Source organism: Parasteatoda tepidariorum, chromosome 7 (assembly GCF_982258835.1).
Source record: "Parasteatoda tepidariorum strain Cologne lab strain chromosome 7, Ptep-v5.0, whole genome shotgun sequence".
Taxonomy (NCBI): Eukaryota; Metazoa; Arthropoda; class Arachnida; order Araneae; family Theridiidae; genus Parasteatoda; species Parasteatoda tepidariorum.
The window spans coordinates 89,674,303-89,701,973 of record NC_141761.1 but is presented as its reverse complement, the minus strand read 5'-3'; the positions used below and the strand labels follow the sequence as shown (position 1 = coordinate 89,701,973).

The 27,671-nt window shown below is 27.0% G+C and overlaps 1 protein-coding gene across 2 annotated transcripts in view; it reads left to right on the top strand.

Moving 5' to 3' along the window:
* Positions 1 to 27,671, top strand: part of LOC107453729 (uncharacterized) — a 46,720-nt gene that overhangs the window by 4,658 nt on the left and 14,391 nt on the right. For both annotated transcript variants that reach the window (XM_043041899.3, XM_043041900.3), the window contains exons 3-11: positions 882 to 1,219; positions 19,177 to 19,264; positions 22,175 to 22,208; positions 22,329 to 22,370; positions 23,027 to 23,115; positions 23,789 to 23,891; positions 23,984 to 24,102; positions 25,136 to 25,305; positions 26,013 to 26,448. In XM_043041899.3, coding sequence (XP_042897833.2) covers positions 1,054 to 1,219; positions 19,177 to 19,264; positions 22,175 to 22,208; positions 22,329 to 22,370; positions 23,027 to 23,115; positions 23,789 to 23,891; positions 23,984 to 24,102; positions 25,136 to 25,305; positions 26,013 to 26,448 — 1,247 coding nt within the window. In that variant the 5' untranslated portion in view covers positions 882 to 1,053. The remainder of the gene's footprint in view (positions 1 to 881; positions 1,220 to 19,176; positions 19,265 to 22,174; positions 22,209 to 22,328; positions 22,371 to 23,026; positions 23,116 to 23,788; positions 23,892 to 23,983; positions 24,103 to 25,135; positions 25,306 to 26,012; positions 26,449 to 27,671) is intronic.

The following is a 27,671-nucleotide window of genomic DNA, read 5'->3' as shown; positions in this document are numbered from 1 at the left end:
TTAATGGAAACAAAGTCACTCATATTTTTAATAATTTCAATTGACATATTTTAAATAACACAACCTAGTAATGTATCACTTTTAATGTGTTATGCATTAAATAAACTTAAACAATTCTTAAATTTATAATATTTTATTAGAATTAATTTTTATTCACATAATATTCTATTAATTAATTTTATGAATAAATATAAATTATTCAATTCTTTATTTCCAAAAAAAATATTTAATATTAATAAGAATGCGCGCACTATGTTTAGTTTCCCTCGATTTATAGATTAACAAAACAATAATGATAAATTTTCAAATCTCTTCTAAACAGACCCCTGCTTTAACTTAAAATGCAATGTTGAAGACAACCTCAGTAAATAGCAGTTTGCTTGCTTGGTAAAGCATAGAGTAGTATTACTGATTACTGTATTTATTAGGTAGTTAAAATTTGGAAAAAGATAAAATTTTTGTATAATATATCTAAATACAGCTTTATGTTCAACTGCAGAATAGCAACGAATGCTCTTAACTCTTGGCTGCTTTTTAAATAGTAAAATAAGGAATCATTTGTCTTGCTAAGGCTTCAAAACTTATAACAATATTCTAAGCTTATAGCAATATTCTGAGCTTGAAATAAATTTCTTTTTATATCATTAAAGCAAATGTGATATTCAAATCTGGCTCTTTTGGAATTAAAAAAATATTAAAAATAATTATAGCTAAACAAGGTGGATTTTTTTATTAGCTCTTAGACACTTGAATCGTTTAAGTTAAACACCTACTTTTTGTTTAATCCTTGAAGAGTAAGTTATGTCATTCAATATTGTTATTATTTGACAATATTTTTATAAATTTATTGTAAGGTTCTATATCTGAATATTATTTTCTAGACCTCAAGGATGAATTGTGCCTTTCCAAGAAGATAGATGGAGGATTTTGCTCTTTGGATTTCGTTTTAATCGTCTATCAATCTATTTTCCAAAGGAGACCAAAGTTGTGGACTTGATTATTCAAAAATATAATTTATAAAGAACTATTTGAATCAAAGACTTGAAATTTACAATGTCTGTCCATTACCGATTCAAGAGCAATATTGGCCAGGATACAGTAATTTTTGATGGCTTATACATATCAGTTGCTGATTTAAAAAAATCAATTATGCAACAGAAGAGGATCGGAAAAAGCTCGGACTTTGATCTTCAAATAACAAATGCTCAAACAAAAGAAGGTGAGGGTTTAAAGACGTAATATTATCATTGGTTTGTATATTAATTGATGCTAGTCAACATGTCTTGCTTGTTGCTAGTCACTATTCTAGTCATCTCTTTCTATTTTAATTTATATTAATAAATGTCTGTTGAATTTGTTTGTCTGTTCAATAGTTTTAAATCATTTGTAACTAATTTAATTATCATTGTTTTCTACACAACATTATTTATTGTCTTTACATTGGCTAATTTGTAAAATATTTTTATTTTTTTAAATTCCTGGGTTTTTTTAAAACAAAACTATTAATTTTTTATTGAAATATTTAAGCCAACAATTATGTATTTGTATCATAATTGTCTGGAGGTTCTATCGTGATCTGCCTGTAAAAAATGTTTTTTTCTAAAATCATTGTTAACAATATTGTGTTGTTACTATGGTAAAGTCAGTATATTTTATCCAAGTTAAAATGTCTATTAAAAATATTTGTTGGTTTTTACCGAAAGTATTCTCAACAAATTAAAAGTCAATGCTGTGGAGCTATGTATCAATCATGTCTTCGTTTATAAGAAATGAAAGCAAGTATTCAGCTATGTACCATCTTCGATAAGTATTTTAAATATTTTTCAAATAAAATTGAATTTTTAAACTACTGCTGATTTTCTTTTGTTCACTGATATAAGGATGTTAAATTTTTCGTAATTTCTAATTTTAATTAGAAATATTTTAAAAAGAATACCTATCACAAGTTATTAAACTGCTTGTGGCTAGTTATATATTTGAAATTTTTTCCATGCCTTTCATTGTTTAGTAATGTACAGTTTTTAAGAAAATGAATATAAAAATATTAGTATTTAATTATTAAAAAGTTTTTATAACACTATTTTATTTTATGTTTTAGTATTCTATACAGACATTAGATTTTTTTTCTGCCATTTTTGCAATTTTTATGTAAAAACATGTTATTTTTCTGTGTATAAAATCAGAAAATAGCCATTCCAAAACTTTTGTCTTTTGTTTTCCAAATTTTAGCTTTTGTGTTGTCTAGGTTTTTATATTAGTTTTGTGTGTTAAAGTTTTCCTCCCTAGTGAAACGTGTTTCCCTTCCATCCAAAAAATTATATTTACATATTTTTCTTGAAATACCAACACCATGGATCCTGGGAGAAAAAAGCCAAAGCAAGGTTCCCATGGTCCTTAAAAACTGCTTAATTTTTATTTTGGAAAGTAAGGGTCCTTGAAAGTACTTAATTTTGATATAAGGCTGTTTTTTTTTTTTTTTTTTTAAGTCCTTAATTTTAGTATCATGGTTGATAAAGCAATTTTTCAGTCTTACAAAAATATTTAAAATAAAAATCGTTCTTGTATTGCTTAATATAAGGCCATGCTCCCCTTGGCAGAATCGAGGAGACATTGTCACAGAACTTTACATAGTTCTTGCAGAAAGATTTTTCTTTTTGGGAAGTAAAAGATTTTGGTTTGCTTTTCTGCAGAAATTTACTTATAAAATTTGAATGGCTCATTTAAATAATCACTTTTTGTAGCACTCAATTATTGACATTGACTTTCATGTGGCTTTTAGATATCCCGATATATTTCAGGCGATATGGGAAATTCAAATTGCGTATTTTGAGGCAATCCTGTAAAAAAAAAAAAAAAAATTTAACAGTTATTGCGTTTGATTTCCACATAGTTTTTACAGCCCCATATATCACAACTTGAAAATAAACATGCATTTGAGTAACTCCTTTCTAAAAGAGTCCCAATTTATCATGATTTTGTCATTGATCTGTTTTTCCGTAATTACTGCTGCTGAAGATTTGATATTTAATTATTTTTTAGTTAGGTGGTAATCTGCAAAATGAGAATGGAAATATTTAGTGTGCCCCCCCCCCCCCCAACAAAGTTCGAGAACATTGCCCATAATATTATAATCAAAAAATATTGCGTATTCAATTTTAAAAAAAATACATTGTTTTTTGGTTTTATAAACACAGCGTTTTTGTTACCTTAAATTAGTGACTTACATCTTTGTTATTATTGAAAGTATCTTGCTGAAAGATATTAGTGCTAGAGAGTTTTGTTGTAGAAAGCCCGAGAAAATTCTGCCACAAGGACCGTGCTTTGAGGTAAAGCATTTTAGAGAGGCTAGAAAGGGGAAGAGGAAAAAAATTCTTTTTTTCATTAACGTATTAGTTCTTTAGGTAAAGCATTTTAGAGAGGCTAGAAAGGGGAAGAGGAAAAAAATTCTTTTTTTCATTAACGTATTAGTTCTTTCATTAATATTTTCTTTTCTTTTTTTTCCTATAATGATATTCCATGAGGCATGTAAAGTATTCTAAATTACAAGAATAGGGTGTGAGCAAGGGAGATACTGCATATGAAAGAGATCGCACTTTTTCTTGGGAGTTTTAAGACCTACATTGACTTCTAAAATTTACAGAGTCTGAGATATTTAGTTCTACTGGTAGCTTTTAACGAATTAGAGCCCTAAGAAAAGAAGTAACAAAAAAACAAAAATTTTAACTGAAGCTAATCCTTAAAAAACATTGAAGAATTAGATAAATTTGTATGATGTTTCAATGTGTATTAAGTTACAGTAAATTTACAAAACGCAGTAACATTTTAAAATTCCCAATTTTGTTGAAATGTAAGTTCCGAATAAACTGGGTTTGAAAAAAACTATGTTTCTTTTTTAAAAAAATTCCAGTCCACAGAAAACCTGGAGTTTTTGATGAAAACGCCAGGTATTTTCAAAATTTCTTTAAATTTTTTATTCCAGGCTACCTAATGAGAATCTATGGTTTACTTCTAACAAGGAAATTAAGTGTTTGGTAACTACTTATAACTTGTTTTGTTGCACTGCAAAAAAAATATTTTTTGAGGATTGAAACGTTATTTTAATTCTGAAGGACAAACAGATTATTACATAAAAACTACTCAATAGATCCCCGATTTTTTTCAATACAGTCTATTAGAATAAGATTCAAACTTAGATTTTAATATTAATCACTTTGTTTGGTTAACATTGCAACTTAATATACTTTTCTGTTTTTTTTACAACATGGTTTAGTAATATGTGAAGTTAATTTCTAATAACAGTTTTGGTTTGAAATAACTATATAAAGCTCATCACATAAAAGTAAATATATCTCATTTGCTGTTTAGTAATAATTTCAAAATGGCTAAGTTACGTACCAATTTCAATGTTTTTTTTATAGAATGTTACAAAATAAGATATTAATTTATACATTTTTGATAGATGATTTATAAGATGAATTTATAATAAAATACAGTGGAACCTGTCTGAATAGACCACCCTCGGGACCAAGTCAAATGGTCACTACTCAGGTGATCACTTTTACAGGTTCCACTGTATATAGTTTTAAACTTTGAATTAGGGATAAAAATAAAATATAAAATCCTAATAATAGAGAATTATATTAGGAAAAAATTATAAAGAAATATTACTAGTAAATGTCTTAATAATAATAAAAATTAATAATTTATTTATTACCAAATTTTTGACCATAGGAATCTGCTGACAATTTTGAAAAATTGTTTTAGACCATTTTATTCATATTTTACACTGAGAACTAATGTATGAAACATCTTGGTCCAAAAATTATCTCAAGCTTAAATATATTTTTATCCTATAAAAATTTTCATTAAAAAATTTATTGCGATGAATTTAAAAAATATTAAATTAAGCCTAATGATGTAATGGAACACTTTTATCACCAAATTTTTGACCATAGGAATCTGCTGACAATTTTGAAAAATTGTTTTAGACCATTTTATTCATATTTTACACTGAGAACTAATGTATGAAACATCTTGGTCCAAAAATTATCTCAAGCTTAAATATATTTTTATCCTATAAAAATTTTCATTAAAAAATTTATTGCAATGAATTTAAAAAATATTAAATTAAGCCTAATGATGTAATGGAACACTTTTAGATGTAGGACCTGTATTTGATTGGAATAGGGCTTAATATAACATGACATATAGTTATGAAAACTCATGCATAACTTTAATTCAACTTTTTAGTATTAATTTTCTTAATATATACCCGTATAAATTTATTAATAGTAGCTTTTTATTAATTGTGAGAAAGAATTAGTTGGCGTAACTTTATATTTAGCAAGATTAGCCCCCAACTGAATATGTGATGTATTTCTAGCAGCGAAATATAAAAACTTGTTCTAATAAATTTTCCAATGTTTTCCCCAGATTTCTTTGTCTACTCTTTTATTTTAAATATATGAAAGAAATTGCAAATTTTCAATTGTGAACTCAACAAACTAGAGGGGGGGGATTCTGATCCTAATTCAATAATAATATATGAACTTCATTTATTAATTATATCTTAGTTCATTAACATATTCAAGCTGTGTAAGTAATTTAATTTCATAAAAACTAATAATTTTTCATAAGTGAAGTTTGATTTAATTATAATTTAAATCAAAATCTGGATATTTAAAAAATGCAAAATTTGTATCATACTAAAAGTTAAGTACTTGTAATGGGAATTTTATTTATGAGAACAATAATTATAATTTTATGTAAATTTAAAAAATATTCATAAGGTTTTAGAAGTCCTAAGGTTTTTTAATTAACATATACTTCACTTTTCTATTATAATTAAAGACATCTTAGTTGACTCTTAAAACAGGTTGAGTTCATTTCAGTTTAAGTTTCAAATTAATTTCTGTTCTATTATTTGAGAGTTCTAAAGACAATTATTTTGCTTTTGAAGCAAAGCCTATTGATTGTCAATAAATCTTGAAAATAATCCACCATGGAAAGCGGTGGGTCTCTTCAAGTGCCCAAAAAAAACCAACATTGGTTCATCTTTTTTTAAGAAAGGTAAATAACTGTCACTAGGACTGTGAATTGTAGATCATAAATATGATAAACAATTATTATACTGTTTTAAGGTCCTTAATTTTTGCTTTGTTAAAAGAGTGGGAACCCTGCAAAGGTTTCATAGGCATAAAAATCTGTGCAGAAATCATGATATAACACAGATGTGGGTTAATTTAATTTTAAGACAAAAACACATCCAATGCATAGATTAGTGAAGTTATTAATACTTAGGGAAGTGTCTGGTACCCCCGCCTCTGTCAATTTCATGTGTATAGAATATTTTTTCAAGTCAATGGGCCATCGAACAATAATTGTTGTATTAAAAAAGATTATTTTCAAAGTTTCAAGTATTTATGCAGCTGGTAACATGGTAAACAATAGTTTTGAAAATATGTTGAATACAGTAGTCAAATTTTTTAAATTTCTATTTCAGTTAGACTATTCTTTTTTTAGTTTATTCTTTTTGCATGATTTAATTAGATGATAAAACAATAGAAACATACAAATATATTGATTATTACTCAATATTATACAGAAATATAAGCAATACTCCTTAATTGAGCAGGGCTACCCGACTCTCTCCTCTATACATGGTACGTAGCGTTTTTTAAAGGTGCTTATTTTCAGTTTTTAAATGCCCTTAAAGGTGTTTTTTCATGGGGTGTTTTTAATATGTGCTTAATTTTCTCTTTTCGAAAATGAGATTATTTTTTTTTCTTTACCATGTCAGTTTCCGCCACCTATTATGCGAAAGAATTCAACAATTTCGCAATTCATTCAACCACAATCCATTTTGTTGTACCATCGGTCCGTAACGTATGAAAGCGCCAATCATTTTACATATTTTGATGAAATACTTGTGTATCTGCATGTGTACTGAGTTTGATTAAGGGGGAAGAATCATTGCATTCTCATATGCAATTTTGCTAGAGATTCTCAATTTCAGACTTCATTTTCCGCCCTCTAAAAAAAATCTAAAATCTCGAATTTTTGCTGATTACTGCTTTTTTCCCCTCATAACAAAATGAAATTTTATTTCTCTTGTTAATTTCATCGTTGATAAATTGCTACTGTGGTTGTCACTCGCAAGCTAATTGCTTTCTCATACTAGATACTATAATCCTTGAACTTGACTTGAGGAATATTCACTAATTACGTATTTTCTTGTGAGTCATTAGAGCAGTCTAGAATCACAAGGCTTCTCAAAATTTCCTTCTCCCATTTAAATCTGTAATTTTCCAAACTAAAGTTGTGTTTAACCAGATGACTTTTTTCTCTGGTACTATTTTTTCATTAAGTTTTCTTTTTATCAACATTTAAGATCTTTTTTAACATATTTTATTGTCACTTTTTTCTGGAAGATATGGCAATTTAAAAAAAGATAAATTGAAATTTTTAGCTCTAAATTTTTCTTTTAAGTATTAAGAATACTTTTTATTATTCATAATATTCTTATTTTATTATTCATAATATACTTTTTATTATTCATATTTTATTTTTATTATTCAAAATTTTATAACCAATAAGTTAGTAACTCTTAAAAGCTACTTCAGTAGCTTTTAAGAGTTACTAACTTATTGGTTATAAAATTTTTGAATCGAAACATTTAAAAAAAAAAAAATTTAAAAGTTTAACTGTGCATAAGTGCCAGGCTGGAAAGGATCAAATGTCATGGTGCATAGTGTTTTTAAAAAGTGCTGAAGGTTCTTCTTTTTTTTTTTTTTAAAAGCCCTTAAGTGTGCTTTTTTTTTTTTTATTGGGTGTTTTTAAAAAATGCTTAATTTTCCCTTTTCGAAAATGAGATTTATGAAAGGAAATGTCGATTTTTGCCACATATTATGTAAGAACGTGCTTTTTATATTTTTCTATTAAACATTTTCAGAATTCATTCCACCACAATCAATTTCAGCGTACTGTCAGTCCATAGCTTAAGAAAGTACTAATTATTTTACAGGTTTGGTGAAATACTTTAGAGTCAGCATGTGTTTCTAGTGAGTTGGATTCTGTAAAATTCTTGCACTCTCATGTGCAACTCAGCTGCATTTTGCAAGATATTCTCAATTTCAAGCTTCATTTTCCACCCTCTGAAATCGAACCGAAAAATCTCTTGATCATTTTTTAATGGTTAATATAATCAAGAAAAGAGTTCTTGGTCAAATTCTAGTTATTTTATCATGATCATGTAAAGTCTTTGAAAATTATTTATTTTGCGTTTTGTTAATGTACATAGTGCTTAAAAATATTTTTTGAGTGCTTAAAAGGTGCTTATTTTTTGTTGAAAGATTTGGCTAAGCACCCTGAATGTGCATAAGCTATAAACTTCAATATTAATTAAAGTAGAAGTGCAAAACCAGTTCTTGATGTGTGGCTTGCAGCAGAACCTGATAAAAATTTGGAAATTAAAAACATTTTAAGTTTCATATTTAAATTTCCGAATAAAGGTAATTTTTCGGCAGTTATTTTTTCAAAGTTTTAAAAGTTCAATATTATTAATATGACATACTTTGGTTGTGTGAATTTTAGTAAAGTCCGTTCAGCAGAATTGTAATTTGGATGTAAATAAAAAAAGTACATCACTTACTGACATTAGTCATGTGTTTGGTGTGGTGATGTTAAAATTCGTGGCATAATTTTTTCGCTATCATTTTACTACTTTTATATCATAGTTTTATTAGAATAAGTGGCAATGTTTAGTTGTTTTTAGTTTATTAAAAAGTGTTGAAAAATTCATCATTTTATTCAGAATCAATTATGTATTTATAATAAAAAGAATACTGCCTATTATTTATTTTTAGTATAATTCTATAAAAATAAAAAACGCAGAGAACCTCCCCCTCCCTTCTCAGAGTGACAAACCTGATCAAGCTCTTGGCAACCTATTTCTTTACTTGTCTATCTTTTCCATGAATAAACTGTCTTTTTTAAAGATTTTTGTGTCCCTTTCTTCGTTAATCCAAATGATTTTTCAGTAGTAGGATTTTTCTATGTTTTTAATTCTGATGTTTTTAAAACAATATCATGACTCGATAGTTTCGAATCATGCATTCCGGTAGCAAGTATTTACCCAGCCCTTTCTGCTATGCAAACTGTTCTCTTTTTTATATGCTTATTTTTAACATTCATGCAATCATTGGATTTATGTTGAAATTTTTCTGAAGAAGTCAGAATTTTTTTTTCTTTTCTGAAATTAGGAACTCAGGTTTTTTTTTTTTTTTTGTGAAAATGAAGAAAAATAGGCAATGGCCTCCATGTTTGTTTCATAAAAGGTTAGGTTTGTAAAAACGAAGTATTGTGAAATCATGACTGTTTTAAACTTTCGTAATTTGAAAATAAATATATATAGGAATGTCTTCTATTTTTTTCTTTTTAGTATTATATTGTGCTCTGTAACCTTAAAAACTTGTCATCCCAGTTGCAAAACTAGCACAGCCACTGCTACAGATTTATTTTGGCCTTGCATGCGAAATAAACAGTACTTTAAAAAAAATTGGAGGGAATTTTTTTGTTTCAGTCAAAATTCTGTATTATTCTTGTTTTTTCATCTTCAAAAATATGTGTTAATGCACAACAGTTTTTTTTCCTTTTAAAGAAAATTTGTAACAGTAAGACAGTATTTTTGTAACAGTCCCCGGTGATCCAAAAAATTTCTTAGGATTTCTCTTCGTGTTGTTTTAAATTTAAGCAGAAATATTTTGCTTCTGGTAGAACTTATAACTTCTCAAGTTGTAGAATATTTTAATCTTTATTATTTCTTAGCAACCTTTATTTAGTTTACGCAGTGTTTAAAATTCTTTATATTTATAATTAATAGAAGTAAAGATTAATTTTATGGTAACAGAATTTTTCTATTAATAAATCAGTTAATTTTAAGTGGTTTCTTTTAGCAGTGCAGTAATTCCATCATGTATATAGTATTAAGTTTTGCATATTTGAAACTTAAAGACCTATGAGCATTTTAGTACAGTAAATATTTTAACTTTTACTATTTTTCCATAGTGTTACAAATCAATGCAAAGCTTACTGATCTTGTCATAATCATAAACTTCACCTTATACGATTTACTCATTACATCCAGTTTTTACTGTATATATATTGTATTTTTGACATATTACGATTTTTTACACTAATGTGTGATTACCGATAGTAATTCAAAAATATAAAAACAGAAGAGTAAAAATTTTTTTATGTAGATTAAAGGGTCAGGGCAGTGGACCTGAAAGTAATTCATTTTGAGTGTTTAGTCATAAAAATGAAATTAATCTTGGAAAGGGTTTTTACAATACAAGATACATTTGTACAATATTAAGAGACATTTGTAAAATGAGACTAATTACTTTCATAAATTACTAAAGATGTCACATTATCTAAGCTAATTTAATCAAAATTGTTCAACTCTTGGTGCAAAAGTTTTTAAATGATTGCATGTTCCATGTAAGCTCTTTATAGATTAGATAATTCTTTAACATTTTTGTGTGAATATATTATTTTGAGGGTGAAAAGCCATTATTGCAATTAAGACTATTGACTATTAAAAATACAGCTTGGTTAGTTACAAATTGTGATCCATAATATTATTAATATTTTTAGATGGGAACTCTAAAAACTAAGAAATTTGTACTACGGTTTGTACAAAACTCTTTATTTTCTTTTAAAAATTTTCTTTATTTGTATGAAAATTTTCTACAATTAAATTATAAGCTATATTATAACTATTAATCAAAATCTCTTAATTTTTAACTTGAGCACAATATTTGCTATTTATTCTCCTTCAAAGTGATCCTTTGATCGAGTTTTTATGATGAATTGAGTACATGCAATATTTTTTAGGAAATCATGGATTAAAGAAATATTACACAATAAATTATTTCTCTGATTTTAATATTACTAATTTTTAAAAAAATACTGGCTGCTTCTGGTACAATGAGAACTCGAAGCATTTTGAAATATGCTAGGCAACCAATAAAGTTGGGGGCACTTTAATCAGTTTTGAAAAAGGAGTTGCACAATGAATGAAATATGACTTTGAATAAGTGTTGCAAAATGCTTTGTATTTTGAAGAAAATAATGAATTAGCTTAGTTTGCTACTTTTATAGGATAACTTACTTGTTTTAATGAGCACTGATGTTAAAATTGAATTTTAACATTTATCAGGTTGCATAGCATTTTTAAAAAGTGCTTAAAGGTACCTATTTTCGATTTTCTTTATTTAAAAGCCCTCAAAAGTGCTTTTTTCGTTGGGTGTTTTTAAAAAGTGCTTAATTTTCCCTTTTCAAAAATGAAATTTTTTTCTTTACCATGTCGATTTTCGCCACGTATTGTGCAAAAGCGTGCTTTTCACATTGTTCTATTAAATGTTTTCGCAATTCATTTCGCAGTGCCGTCGGTCCATAGTGTATGAAAGCGCGAATCATTTAACATGTTTGATGAAATACTTTGGAGTCCGCATATTCGTCTACTGAGCTGGGTTCGATGAGATTATTGCCTTCTCACGTGCAACTCTGCTGCATTTTGCAAGATATTCTCAATTTCAGACTTCATTTTCCACCCTCTGATACCAAACCGAAAAATCCCTCGGTCTTTTATAATATAATCAAGAAAAAAAGTTCTTTGTCAGAAACTAGTTATTTTCTCATGATCATCTAAGGCTTTGAAAATTATTTTGCATTTTATTAGTGTATATAGTGCTTAAAAGGTGCTTATTTTTTGTTGAAAGCACCCTGTTTGTGTTCAAATGTTTTTAAGGTGATAATTATTTTTATCAGGCACAAAACCTTTAAAGTCTTAGGAATGAACTTATATATTTAAAATTCGCTAAGTATCCAACATGGTTAGGTTTCAGTTTAATTTGTATTAATAACTTGCATGAAAACACATTTTGTGCATAAATATAAAATGCTGAACAGTAACATATTTTTTTATAATTTTATTAGAAAGTTTCAAAATTAAAGTATTTTCTACTAAAAGGGGATTTTAAGTTTTTCGAAATTGGAAAGTAAAATACTGTGCACTTTTTCACTGAAAACATTAAAATATCATATAAATTTTTAATGATAATCATTAGTTAATTGTTTTAACTATTTACAAAATCGTTTGGCGCATTTTTGTCATAGTTTTTATATGATTCTATCAGACCAGCTTATCTTTAACCTACCTGTATTTTCCTTCAAATCAAAAAACTGTGTTTGATCTTAAGGAATGTGCGTGATTGAATGGTTGCTGAAGAGCAACGATCTTTTGTTTGAGTCTAGAATGTTTTCACTTTTGGTCATCATACACCAGTTCTTAAATGCCCATCTGCATTATATAATTTTATTTGTGTTTATTGTTTGTCAAACTTTTCATAAACTTGACTAATTATGAATTTAAAGGATTCTTCTCTGAAAATGAAATTAAATGCTTTTTCAAATACATGGCATAAGGCTAGTAAGGTAGATATACAAAAGATATTGAGGCACCTAACAAAAATTCATCCACCAATTTGACGATTACGCAGTATGTAGATTAAGGTTTAACCTGTAAAATGATGTAAAAATTATAGAAAATAAATGTATAAGACCTTATTTTATAGATTTCCCTCTTTGTTATTGCTTACTTTTTCTAGGTGGCTCTCCAGCCTTTTTATTATAGTTTTTCAAAGTGAAATCTTGCTATATTAAATATAAACAGTTCTAAATAAAATGTTATCGTCGTCTCATTTATATAGAGTTGTGTTTTATCAGCAAGTAAACACTATCATTAAAATCTTTTTATCAAGGTGCGCAGATTTCTGTGGAAGTACTGCATTAACCTACATTAGTTTTGGATATTTCTAATTGTAACTTCCCAATATAATTCTTCATTGCAAGCATTTAAATTTTGATTTGTCTGTTATATATATGTGGCGTGAGTAAGTATTTTTTTTTTTTTTTGAGGACCTTTTTATACTTAATGAAAATATCCAGGTATGCAAGTAAGACTCCGAAAATTTAAAGCAAAGTAAATAGGAGTTACTGGGTACATTTTCTCGATTTTCCTGACTGAAAATATTTTTCTCTAATTTTTTTGCTCTTTTTCAGAATATCCAATTCTTTACGAGTATCTATGCAAATTTTTTAAAAATCTTTTTTTTTTTTTTTTTTTTTTTTTTTTTTAAGGAATTGTAGTATTTGGTATTTTGATCAAATCATTTTAATTAATGCTTTTATAAATCACAAAATTCCATACTTCAAACTTGATTTCGAACCACTTATAATATATAGGATTCAGGTTTATAGCACTACCCATAGGATTCCTTCTATCAAACTGTCTCAGAAGTTTGCCATTTTATGTAAAAGAAACTCAACAATTTTACATTATCAAATTTTTAAGGATATAAATGTGTGGGTTATACTTTCATTTATGTTTTGCAGTAACAAATCTTTTGGAGTAGAGCTTTATAGTTTTCATAATTATTGATTTTGGAAATATTTAACATTGATAAAACAAGACAACTACAATGTTTTTTTTTTTTTTTTTTTTTACTATTTCATCTGTTTTTAAAAATGGTTGATTCCAATCAACTATACAGTAATCATATTCTAAAACTTTTTGATATTTAATTATTGTATTATACACTAAATTAATTTAGTTCAAAAATGTTAAACGGTATATTCATAGTATTTTCGTTTTGAAATTATTAAATCTCTACTTTAAGATTATTTACTTAAGGAAGTCTTGAACTTCATTACAAATTTTGATTAAATATTTTAATGCAATTGAGTAAATTGAAAGGGAAAATATTTTGAAGGAACAATAAAGAAATCTGTAAAGAAAATGTTTATAAATTATAATTTTATGTTTGTTTGTTTTAAATTATTTTGAAAGAACAGTAAAGAAATCTCAAGTGAGAGAACTTCAAATTATTATTTTTATTTTTTTAATGCAATTGAGTTAATTAAATGAATATCTAATGACAACTATTTGGTTATGCTTGTAAAACTGACACAAGCCTTAAAATATACGCTAAATATAATGAACCATGGAATGTTAACTTCAATTAAGTAATAGTTATTCACACATTAAAAAAATCTATTTCATGATGAAAAATCTATTTAATTTCTTATTGATATTTAAATTTGATTGATAAGTGAATTAGTTTAAAAATTGGTCTTCTTAAAGGTATCCTTTTCCCAAACTCATTGTTAAGTGCAATAGAAAAAAATTATTAAACATGAAAAAAAGGTAAACTGCTTTCAAATAGCTTAGTTACAGCCATATTTTATAGAATCTTAATTATATTCTTTCCTAGCAATTTTTTTTTTTTTTGTAGATGTGTGAGAAAGATTTCAACGGTTATAATTTAAATTATAACACTTAAGTCAATTTTAAAATATACAGATAATCTTTCTCATCTATGCTGTGATTTAAACTTTTAACGCAATTTTAATGTGTAAAAATTCTCTTTTTAAAGAAAATTATTTTCTATGATTGATGCTTATGTAATGGCTACAAATTGTGACTTGTATTTATTACTTACTTCCAAGGAGTTCTATTTTATGCTTTTATAAAAAATGTTTTACGTTTCAGAAAAACAAGTTAAATATAATTTCAATTAAGTTATTTTTGGGAGGATATATATATCTCAGATGATGGCTGAAAATTACATGATTTGTTTTGTTAATATTTGTATTGAATATCAATCAAATTTTTCATACAAAGCTGATGCAACCATTTGATTTCTTCAAATTTTTTGTATTAAAGTTGATGTTTGATTTAATAAAATAAAGGCGATATCAGTGTGAATTGATTTCTTTCTGCAAAAAAATATAATAAAAGATTTTTTTTTGAAATTCTTATTTATGATTTATACCATACTAAGAAGCTTTTTTTAAAATAAAAACTTTTCTGCAATTTACTAAGTAATTGCACAATTATTGTTTTTTTTTTTTTAAAGTCAATATTTGTTACATGGATTCCCTTTTGTTTACTAAAAATTCCATTGTTAGTTAATAATTGCTGATTAACGCTTCGTTTACTCAAAAAAATGAAAGGTAAGTATTCATTACCTATTCTTCAAAACCATCAAGCAAAAGCTTCATCATACTCTGGGTCCATATATCTAAAGACGTTTGCAAAAAAAATGTGATAGAACTGGAATGGAATCATTGTTTCAGATAGTTTGATTTATTTTAAGGACAACTGCTGTGTTGAAAGCTGTATGGAATGGAATAAGAAGTTATTGAAGTAGGCTATAAACATGTGCAAGATAAGCAAAAAAACTATTTTGACTTAAAAATTGTACAATAATTATGTAAGAAATACCAAGTACTACAAATTTTCTTAATGTCAACAATTTTAATTCCAATCCCAACTGCTGAACTAAAATCATAGAATCATTTCATTTTTTGTTAAATTTCTGTTTATTTCCCGATTTTTCTTTTTTCCAATTTGTAGGCAAATTGAAAATGGCTTGTAATTAAAAATTATTCGGCATATTTTTTTCAATTATATTCTAAGTAATATTTTTCACAATTAATGATGTTGAGGATTATTTTATTGTTTAGAAAATGTCATTTGTGGAATATATAATCAATCTGTTCGTTTTTCTGAATAATTGTTCTGTATTATATTACTTACATTTTCATTTTTAAAAAAATAGTTTTTCAACTATAGAATGATATTACGACTTATTGCACTAACTCAATAACAATGGTCCTTTTCTGAGGAGAACACATTGTCACATTCTAGAAACATTATCTTTCTTCTACATATTTTTGGGTCTCTATCATTCATATTCAGTGCAATAAAAATATAATGGGGAGGAGGGGTTATTCGGCATCAAGATTCTCTAAATAAAACTGGCACATAATACCAACTGCAATTAACTTTTTTGTAATTATCACAGGTATCTTGTAAATTGAGGAAAATTCAAATTTTTGAACGGCAGATTATTTCTTAGAATATTTTGTAATTCTTTATTAACTTTGTACAATTAGTGGATATTCAGAGTGCAAATTTGTTGATAGTTGGTAATTAATGTTGAAGCTCATTGTCTTTGAAAAATAACATTTGTGTAATATCTATTCAATGTATGATACATTGAAGAAAACCTCTTAACTGCAGAAAAACGTTAATTGTTGCCCATAAAGTTATTTTTCCTCCATTATTTGACATTTGTTCACTTAATAGTTTGACATTGATTGTTTACTCATAGCCTAAGATGCCACTCTGTAATACTGTGTATTAAAAATCTGGAGAAATTATAATTGAACTGTATTTTTTTTTTCACCAATTTGTTTAATTCAATTTAATTTTTCGAAAAGAAAAAGAAATTCCACATTTTTTTTTTTAAATTAATGACAAAAATTTTCTTTAAAAATAGTTTTAAAAAATTACTTTTTGATTAAATTGTTTTTATTTTTCATAAATGGGTACTTTCACTTCAAGAATGCTTCCCATGCCTGCACATGTGACCTATGACATCAGCACCAGCTAATCTTAATCATATTTAAATTGAGCTAAGTTTCTTTACATAACTTAGAATGATAATTAACGATTAGTACAGAGTCATATTGCACATCGAATTATTTAAAATATAATTCTTTTTCGTCTACTCCTTTTATTTAACTTAGATTTATTAATTGTTTATGTATTTTATTGTAACCGTGATGTATTTTTGTTTTGTATAACTATCAACTTCGATGCAAAATTTGTTCGTTTGTGTTCCATGTGGCTTCGTGCCTGTTTTTGTGTTAAATCTCTGTAAATTTGTAGTGAAATTAAAAGCTTTGTTAAAGAATTTAGAATGTGTCACTTAAGAGAATTTATAATTGGCTTACTCGAAATAGAATGGAAAGAACAGTTGATAATGTAAACAAATGCCACGTTTCAACAACCAATCAGGATCGAGATGACCACACTATGTCACCTGCAGGTATCCCATAATTGCAAAATGATTAGGTAATGACATTGCAATAAAAGCATGAGATAGAATGCATTTCAACATTTGCCAGGGCAAACGAAATTTGTATTATAAAATCTAAATCTGCTTGCGTTAATTTTTTTTCCGTACATTTTCAAATGCTGAGCCTAGTTTAATTATTTTAAAAAAGTAAAATTTTTCGAAACAAGATAGATAATTTCTGTGGAAAATAAATAGAGACACAAATAGCTCCAAGAATAAAGTTAGTGTATTATTCAGTTATTATTGTAAATAGATATGTGAGGTTATTTTTATTTTTTTTTTGTTTAAAATAAACTAAAATAATAAAAAATGTAAAGAAAAAATATTTGAGTTAATGTATGAATTTCTCGCCACTGAGCTTTTGAAGCTCTCTCTTTAACTTTTGAAGAGTAAAATGTTGTTTGATGGTCGACTTTTCAAACTATCCAGTTCATAGTTTTTATGTAAATTTTTTTGATCATTAATTATTACATCATCATTATTAACATTAGCTTATTAAATAATAATTCTTTTATCAATATTTTAAATAATTCTATCAGAAAAACAAACAGCGATAAAGTTAAAAAACTTAAAGAACAATATTTCTGAATCTAGTTTGATAATTTTTCCAAAAGGCACTGAATTCTCAATTTCTTAACGTATATTTTATGTGAATTTTTATTTTGACAAGAAATACAATCAACTATTTTGTATTAAAATGAATTTGTTTCCAAAACATTTTAATTCAACACATACAAAACATTGTAACAAATAGAGAAGGATGATATACATCCACTCTTCTCTTAAGATTAAAACTGATTAACTTATTTTTTCTGTATTCAAGACATCGAGGAGTAAGCTCCAGAAACTCCAAATCAGGGAATGCACTCATTGTATGATATGTGTGCCATTCTCGTGTAGTCTGTGATCTATAAATTTCAGGGTGGCACCCATACTTGCAGTTAGGTGGTGATTGATTATCCATAGATTGGTGTTGATCGATGGACACTTGCTGTTCTTCTATTGCTTAACAATTATTGTTTAGAATTCAAAATAAATTACAATAAGTAAATCTAAACTCCTAATTATAACATAAAAATCATGCTTTAAAAAATAACTAATAATTAAATTGGTTTTAGCACCTTCTGTAGCCATTTACTTTTGATTGTTTCTGAACCATAATATTTCATGCAAACACACAAAATTTCCATCTAAGTGACAAATACAATGCTTGTAAAAGGTTAGCCCCCTTCTCCCCTACACATTAAGTCCACTCCACCATTTAAAAAAAAAAATAGAGGATCAACTTTTGCCCTGAAAAATACAGTATTTATTTAGACTGAGGTAGATAATTTTAGCTATTTTAAAAAATGTTTTTTGGAGGGTTAGTTTTTAATCAAGTTATCTTATAAAGATAAAATTTTATTGTAAATAACAGCAGTTTAGTTCGTTATAAATGCATCAGAACATTCTGGAAAATGAGTGTTAACACACAGCAGGAGTTTGTGTGAAGACTGCTGAATAAATATGGTGAGTTTTGTAGAGTTTATTAATTATAATAATTTAAAAAAAGTGTATTTATCCAAAAAAAAATTTAATCCCCTCCCACTTTCTGTTACTCTTGCATTGTTTATTTTGCATGCTACCATCAATCAGAATGTTTTTTTCTTATTTATTATTTGCTGTTTTTATTTTTTAAGAAAATTGTACAAAAATAAAAGGTAACACAGTAATTTCATCAGCCTTTTTATTTTTTGAGTTAAAATTAATTGGTTATTTGGTAAGTTATACCAATTTTTTACTGCAGCTTAAGCTGGATGACATCTTTGACGATCTTATAAATATTAAAAAAAAAAAAAAAATTCAACTGCATACTGCATTCAGATCAAATCAATTTCTCTGGTTATTATTTTTATTTATTTATTTTTTTTGGAAAATGGTATATTCAAAAGAACACAGTTGCCTCAATATCGATTTTATTCTACTCGTTTACTTAGATTTCCAAGGGTTAACTTTTCATATTTTGCATTGAATATAGTATTTATATTGAATTTTTTAACTCAATATATATTTTATTCAACCACTCATTTCCAAAGGTTATTTCTAATTGAAGTTAATATATTTTTTATTAATTAATATTTTCGTTTTAGTTAAATTTATTCTGTGTATTTCTTGAAATTTATAACTAAACAATTTTTGCTTGCAGTTTATGACAATGATGAAGTTCTTATTCCAAAAAATACTTCAGTTCTAGTGGCTAGAATTCCTGTTCAAGGTGGAAGCAAAAAAAATTGGTAAACTTTTTCAGCAATTTTTATTAAACATTTTTAATGCCATAATTAAAAATAATGAACATGTACTATAATTTCCTATCTAATTTAGACTTAATTGCTAAATGCTTTGTTATCCTGCTTGAGTTATTAAATGCAATGCAATAGAACACCCTTTAGATCATTCAAAGAACTATTCCAAAAAAATAGAAATGCAAGTTTAGAGACATAGTAAAAATTTTAATTAACTCAAGCTCTGCTCATGTCCAGACAGGATGTATGAAAATCATTGAAACTAACGTATGAGTGAATTGATAAACTAGATATCACAAAATAGAATAAAACATTGACACAAATAATTCCAGTAAAATAATTATAAAATTAATTCGAGCAATGATCTTTAACAAAAACCACCAAAATAAAAGGGTTCTTTTGCGTTTAACTCAATAGCTATCTAATTATTTAAAATGATGTAACAGAGATAATGTATTATTTTTTTCTGGAGAAATGAAAATGGCATTTATGTGTTTGACAAAAATTCATTGTTGTTGACAGATTTCTTTACTCTTGGCTAATTTTTTGTTATCAAATTTAATGAAATCAGATTTTTAATGCCTTTACTTGATTAATAATTTTCTCTTGGAAAGTATTTTTCAGTTTGCATGATATCTTTTAAGGAGTTTTAATGAAATGAAAAATATAATTACTGGATCTAGATATCACTTTCATTTAGTCTTGAAGCTGTTTAGTCAGTATCTTTGGTGCTTCACAAAAAAGTCAAAGCAGTTACTCTTTAATCCATTTTTCAGTTTTCTTCAAGAAATTTCATTGCTCATGCACTTCCCATCATGCCTTGATGTGCCTTAAAAGAAAAAAAAATTTCTTCTTTTAGTCATTTTTAGTTTTATTTTATCCTGCTTATGTTCAGAAATAAAAACTATTCATTTCTTTCATTTTGCATTGTATTCATGTTTGAGTGTTGAAATTTAATCCGTGATAGTAAACATTAGCATTTAGGGGAAGGATTTGAGTCCATATTAATGAACCATCTCTGCTAAGAGGGGGCTATATTTTTTGTGAACCCTCCAATTCAGAAATTATTTCTTACGTGATTGTCTTTAAGCCTGCCTTAATTCTACTTTGTTCCTTCTCTGTGACTCCCATATTAGATTAAATGGAAAGATGGGCTTTTTTTACCATTGCAAATGTTAAGAGTTTGGTAACATGTTTGACAGTCTCCTCTCTGATACTATCTGCATTGATAACATTTGTCTTGTAAAGTTGTCTTGATATTCACATTGACATCCTCAAATGGTTAAAAAATTATTTATGTAGAAATCTGACTATGTTTCTTAGCATTTTATTGGGAAGTTTGTCATTGCAGTTGCCCGAGTCATTACTGGCCCTCAACTCTGCCTTCAACTCAAGCTTAATTTTCACATAACTTTCTGAGGCTTTTTCAAATAGATCATATTTGATCCTAATTGTTATCTAACTTGCATTCTCTTCCCTATATGCTAGTGTATACCTTGAGTGTCAGACCTAGTTTTAGGGTGCCTCTCATCAAACATATTGCACAATTCTCATTGTTCAAGTCTTTCAAAATTCTAAATTTCTTCTTTCTTTTTTTCAAGATACAAATTTAATTCTACTTAAATACAAAATAAGAACTACATTAGTATGATTTTTTCAACCTTAGTTAGTTACCAGATAGCAAAAAAGTCACAAACATAGTATCCATAATATCCAAATTAATTCTTAAACCAGAAAGGGATTTATGGCAGTAGTTTAGTACTAGTTTATTGTTATATGGCATTTATATTGAAAACATAATTGTTCCAACAATTAAAAATATAATTTATGATGAATGTTTAAATTTAAGTTTAAAATTTAACATAAACACTAAACAATTATCGTTTTACGGAATTCCTCAGAAAGCAAGTAGGCAATTAATCAATTTATAAAAATGCTTCTCAAAACAAAAGAAACATTGCATTTCTTAAGAAAAAGAAATCAATGTGAAACATTTAAATGGTGCTTCGCTTTGTAAGTTTTTTATTTAAATATTAAAATTTCATTGAACTTTTTACTTTAAATAGCCTACGAATCTGAGGAAGAAGAAAAATTATTTATGAACTATTCAATGACTGCATTTGTAAAAAACTTTCATTTAAATTCACACACGTACCGATAATTTGCATAAAGCAGTAAAAATAATATAACAACAGAGCTCATTCTAGGCAGGGTAAACAGGGCGCAGCACCCTGCTGCCCTTTTAGTCAAAAGAATCCACCCTGTTGCCCCTGAAGTAAATTAGTGCCCTGATGCATTAGACTCCGTACCCTTTCTTTCCTCGACCCTTCTTTATTTTTCCTCCAAACTCTACAATGGATTTTTAACTCTTTTTATTTAGTTTGTCATTACTGTCAATACATAGATTTATATGGGAAAGGAAAAATAGCCATCACACCCCCTTGTTGCACTTGTCTTTGAAAGTTTGCAGTTACTTCCACTATCATTAAATCATAACTACAGACACTAAAAACATACATTTATTATTTTATTAATATATGCATGCATTTTAAATAAATTACTAAGCTAATTAGCTCATAAACTCGATTTATATGTTAATTTATTACTCAAAATTAGAAATTAATATGATTGGTCTGCTACTTTTAGTAAAATAAAATAAAAATAGAACATTTCTTTTACTAATTGACAATGTTTTTTATAGAATGTGTTAACCCCATAGAAAGAAATGATTGCCCTTTTAGAATAATAATGCCCCTTTTTTAAACTTTTGCACCCTGCCCTTTTTTCTGCCTAGAATGAGCTCTGTAGTTTTATTCAATCATTATTTATTTACTATATCAATTTTTAAGTGTTTTTTGTTAAAATGAAGTTTTAAAATATATATATTTTTTTATTTTACAGGGATAAACCTGATCTTCCACTACCGATAGATGATGTAAGTAAAATACTTTATGAATTGGAGATTATTATTCAACAATTATTTGTTTTTCAACCTGCTATTTATTATTTTAAACAAATGTAATATGGAAATCAATTTTTATTTCTTAATTTTCAGGATGACTTAGGGGGCCATATTCGTTATGATAAAATTGCTAAAGTAAGTTAACTCTTATAGTTATTAATTTAATTTAGATACATAGTATAGTTATTAGTTAGATTAAAATTCCCTTACAAATTTAATTAGTTAAAAATATTTTGATTAATTGTTCAGTTATTTTTAAGGAATTAATAAATTAAAGAATGTACAGTGTATGTTTAAATACTGAAGGGAAAAAAAAGCTTTGTGTATGCCTCCATCTTTGTTGAGATGTGGATAATTCCAATTAAAAAAGTGGACTCTGGTTTGAATACCTGAAAACCTAAGTAATAAAAAAATTTTAAAAAAAAATAATAAAAAAAAAACTTGAACCCACTAAGAAAAGAACAATTGGGAAAGACATGTTCATGTGATTTGTAGAATATCAATTATTAGCTTCGTTTGGAATTTTTGTGTAAAAAATGTGCTCAATTGGAAGAAGGACAATAATATGGCTTGGTGTTTTATCCATTATTTATGGACAAAACACCATGTCTGCTGAACTTTTCAATATTTCTGTATAAAATATGGTTGCCATCCTTGACCTCAACCTTCGTTGTGCTACTTTTTTAATCTGCCATTTTTACTTTTTGCTGTTATGAGAACATTACCTATAATTAGGCAATGTGCTAATGTTTGTTTCCACTTTAATTTTATTTTATTCTAATTATTTTTAGAGTGCGGATTTACTAAACGCAAATACATCTGAAGAAGACAAGGTCAAGGCGATGATCACACAATCATCTGTCGAATATGATCCATCTAAGTAAGTATTTAATGTTAAATTTATTAGAATACTTGTGAAACACAAAAAATAAGCATTTGTTGGTTTAAAACTATTTTGTTATTAAACATTCTGAAATATTTAAAAAGCGTAACTTTGTAACTAGTTTAAATGTTGATAAATACTTAAGCAACTGCCAATATTGTTGTATATTATAGCCCTCTTCTTTTTCTTTAAATGAATATTTTATTGGTTTTTCTTATTAGCCATGTACGAATCTTAGCTTTCCCAATCTGGTTACTTTGAAGTTGAAATATTTTGTGGAAGAGCATGTTAACTTGTATTGAAAAAATATTGATTTATTTCTTAAATTTTTAGATAAAGTTGCTAAATTTTAAAAAGCTTTCTAATGTTTCCGCACATTATATCTGAAAAATTTTGTATGTGTTCTAGTTTGAATTGTAATTCAACATGCTCGCCCACAAAGGTATTCAATTATTTTCTTAACATTTGAAAGGTGTTTTTTTGATCGAATTTTCTAAATGGCTTACCGTATTGTGTCATTTTCCATCAATTACAAGTTTTTGGAAAGTCTTTGAATATATTGTTTAAGTTAGCAACCAGTAATTGTGGTTAAAGTTAAAAAAATATTGAGCGTCTTGATAAAATAAAGAATTTTTAAGTGACAGTTTGATTTTATTTTCATTTTAACTAGATACATGAAGAGCCGTAGTATGACAGGACCACTTCCCCCTGCTTATATGTGTTATCGATGTGGCAAATCCGGTCATTGGATAAAAAATTGTCCCACTAACAATGTAAGAATCATTTTGTATAAGTTTTGTTCTGTTATTTTATTTTTATGTTTCAAATTAATAACAAAAATTTGGTTCAATTTATTTTATTATAGCCGGATGTGAAACGTAGTACAGGAATCCCTCGTAGTTTTATGGTTCCTGTAGATGGTCCTGAACACAAAGGGGCTCTTCTTACGAGTTCGGGTGAATTCGCTGTTCCATTAATTGATCAGTAAGTTTTCCCTACTGCTTTGTTTCATGTTTGAATCGTATTTTAGCCACAGATTTCATTATAAAATAAACTCTTTCCAAAAACTTGATTTGCATAAACAAGGCATGTATTTATATAGAGGTTTTTTCTTGAAAAATAGTTTTTGAAACAACATATTTAACATTTTGAGTTTGTTTATAATATTATTACAATCTGCTGATTTTTAGTGTTGATTTCATCTCAAATCCGAAATTTTTTCAAAATGTGAGTGTTTGATTCTTTGTGGTAATAATCCTTTTATGTGAGACGTGAGAAAAAAATATGCGATTTTTCTCACGAAGTAGTGATATGCCTGATTCTTTTTCCATGATATCCTCTCTTTTTTCTTTTCTGTATTATAGAGGAAATTGAACTAAAATCTGAAGTTTGGTAAAAATCATAAGTTAGCAGAAAAGCAAAATTCCCATCCCTACATACTTTTTTTAACCCACTGACGGTTCTGCACATAAAAAGTTGAATTTTAAACTTCTGTTTTCACCGCATAGCAAAGCCAGTTTTTCTGTGTCATTAGATAGGGAAATGGACATTAAAAAAAAAAAACATTCTTCTAATTTTACCCATTTGCTAAACTGTCAATGTATTAAAGGGAAAAGAGTTTTGTTTATTTTGACAGTTAAAAAGTGTCAGATAAAGATACTCGGTAAATGGACATGGGATATGGGACTTTGTACTGTGTATATATATATTATTTTTATGAGATACTTAGATTTAAAAAATTTTAATTTCTTATGGAAAGAGTTTTATAATATTTCTATGTCAAGAACCACCATGTTTAGTTTATTACTCTTGACGGTCCTGCAAGAGAGATGGCTTTCTAAATGATTCATTAAATAACAAAAATAGATTCGTGCCACCTTTTCTGTAAATGAGGTTGTAAAAAATGCTGAGACAAAAAAAATTAAGAAGTGCATTAGAGATTATTTTGGTTTTGTGTCCTTGCTAGAAGTTTAATATTTTTTTCATTTTCGAACTTCTTTTTATTAATTTATTTTAGCCAAGCATATAAAGAAGTGAAGAAAGAAAAGCCTCCTTTTGTGCCCCAGGATGATCCAGTTCCTGAACCAGAAGCTGAAATTCCAGAGGAACTACTATGTATGGTGTGCAAAGATCTGTTGCAGGATGCTGTTTTGATTCCATGTTGTGGAAATAGTTTTTGTGACGAATGTAAGTTTGTTTGGTTTTTTTTTTTTTTTTTTTTTTTTTTTTTCAAAAGTGTATGTTAATCTTTATACTTTTGATACCTAGGTCCTACCTTGAGATGTCTTTGTATAAAAATGAAACAGTTAGAATTAAAAAAGCTGTCTAAAATGAGATATAATTTTTTTTTTTTTCTGTTTATTCTTTGTTGTAAACTTAGTATCAATAATCTTACCTGTTAGCTCTTCAAAAAACAAGTGAAAAATAAATTAAGGAAGAAATTTCATTATAAACAACCATATTTAAGTTTTTATTTTGTACATAATTATTCTATTTCCTATTTGACAATCTTCTATTTTGAAATTAGAAATTCAATTAAAAATTTAATATTTAATTAACTAATATTTAATATAATTAATTAAATATAAAAATTTTTTAATAAAAATTAATATTTAATATATGTCTATTTAATATTTAAGTCCATTATTTTATCTCCCTTGTTAATAAAAAAAAAACTCCTAAAATAACCTGTTTGTAAAGCAATTTTAATATTGTTTATAGTTAGCATGAAATGTTTTATTTTTCAAAAGCAATTTAAAAAAATTTTCTTTCACTTTTACAACTGTCAATATTTATAGTCAGCAATGTAATAAGTCATAATTTGTTTTGCAGATTTTTAATTGAGTTAATTATGAAATGAGTTGACCCTTATAATTCTCAAATCTCTTTTGCAGGTGTCCGTCAAGTACTTTTAGAATCAGATAATCACGAGTGTCCTGTTTGCCACGATATCGATGTTTCACCAAATACTTTGATTCCGAATCGTTTTCTGAGAACAGCTGTTTTGAATTTCAAGAATGAAACTGGTTACACTAGAGTAAAAAGGGCCGCTTTTATGAAGCCATCACCTATACCTGAGCGAAACTTATCTCCCCAACCTTCTCCAGATTCAACCGTAGAAAGTCAATCCCAGATGGAGACAACTTCTAGAGTGGAAATTAAAACTGAAATATTGGAACCAGAAAAGAAGACTTCTGAAACTGAAAATAAACCATTAGAGCAAGAAACTCCATCTACAGAAGGAGATGCTCTTAAAGTTGATACAGGTAGCATTGCTTCTGGAAATAGTGCTGAAAAACCTCGTACACCAGACTTAAAGCTAGATGATGAGTGAGTATTACAATTACTTGTATAATTAAATTTGTACAAAGGGTTATCTATAATCACTGGCTTTAATATATAATTCAGAGATTGTGCTTCGAAAAAAATCTGAATTTCCAGATTTTTCGCTACCCACGATCCGGAAGTTTCCAGAAATCCAAGGATCAGAAGTTTCAAGAAATCATAAATCACATTTATGTATAAAAATTCTTGTATATTTTATTTAAAAACATTAGAACTAACTGGCATCTCTTTCACTTGTAAATATCTTTTGTGTTGTAAATATTTTTTCTGTCCAAATAATTAATGTGATAAGAGATAAAAGTAAACTTATACATAATTATTCATTTTAATTATGCTCAATGTAATTTATTTAGAATTTCATTTTGTGAAAATATCAATGATTTAAATTTATAAAGACATAAATTTTTTGAAATGCGTCATTAATTATTTTACTCGAAAAATTTTCAGGATATTTGAGTTGGGCTCACAATCACCACTGATAATTTTAAAATCTTTTTTAAGTCAAAAAAAAAATCTTAAAGCATTATAAATTCATATTTTTTATAAAGGATGGAACACAAAACTACTGTGGAAAATGTCAGAAGTAAAAATAACTCAATTAATTGCTTGGGTAAATTGAAAGAAGAAAGGCTAAATTGGTTTTCACAATCACCACTGATAATTTTAAAATCTTTTTTAAGTCAAAAAAAAATCTTAAAGCATTATAAATTCATATTTTTTATAAAGGATGGAACAAAACTACTGTGGAAAATGTCAGAAGTAAAAATAACTCAATTAATTGCTTGGGTAAATTGAAAGAAGAAAGGCTAAATTGGTTTTTGTCAACGATTCAAAAATATCTATTAAGGTGTATACATATTATAATTATGTATACTCCTTTGTAGCATCACTGGTTTTGTTGTAATGTTTCAAACTTCTATTAATGGGACTTTCATAATAGAAAACACTCTTGGTAGTACTTTGTGACTAAACTAATCACTTTCTGTGACTAAACTAATCACTTTCTGTGAGCAACGGATTAGAGTTGCTAAGTTCCACCTAGGAACTTAGCAATTCCTCCTTCACTCTGGAAACAAGGAAAACTCTCAGTGAAATTAGCCCTTAATTTTGAATTTTTTTATTAGTACACGGTAATAATTTTTTAGCAATATTGTTTACCATATTAATTTCAATGAACATAACAATACACACAATAAAGTGCTTTGATT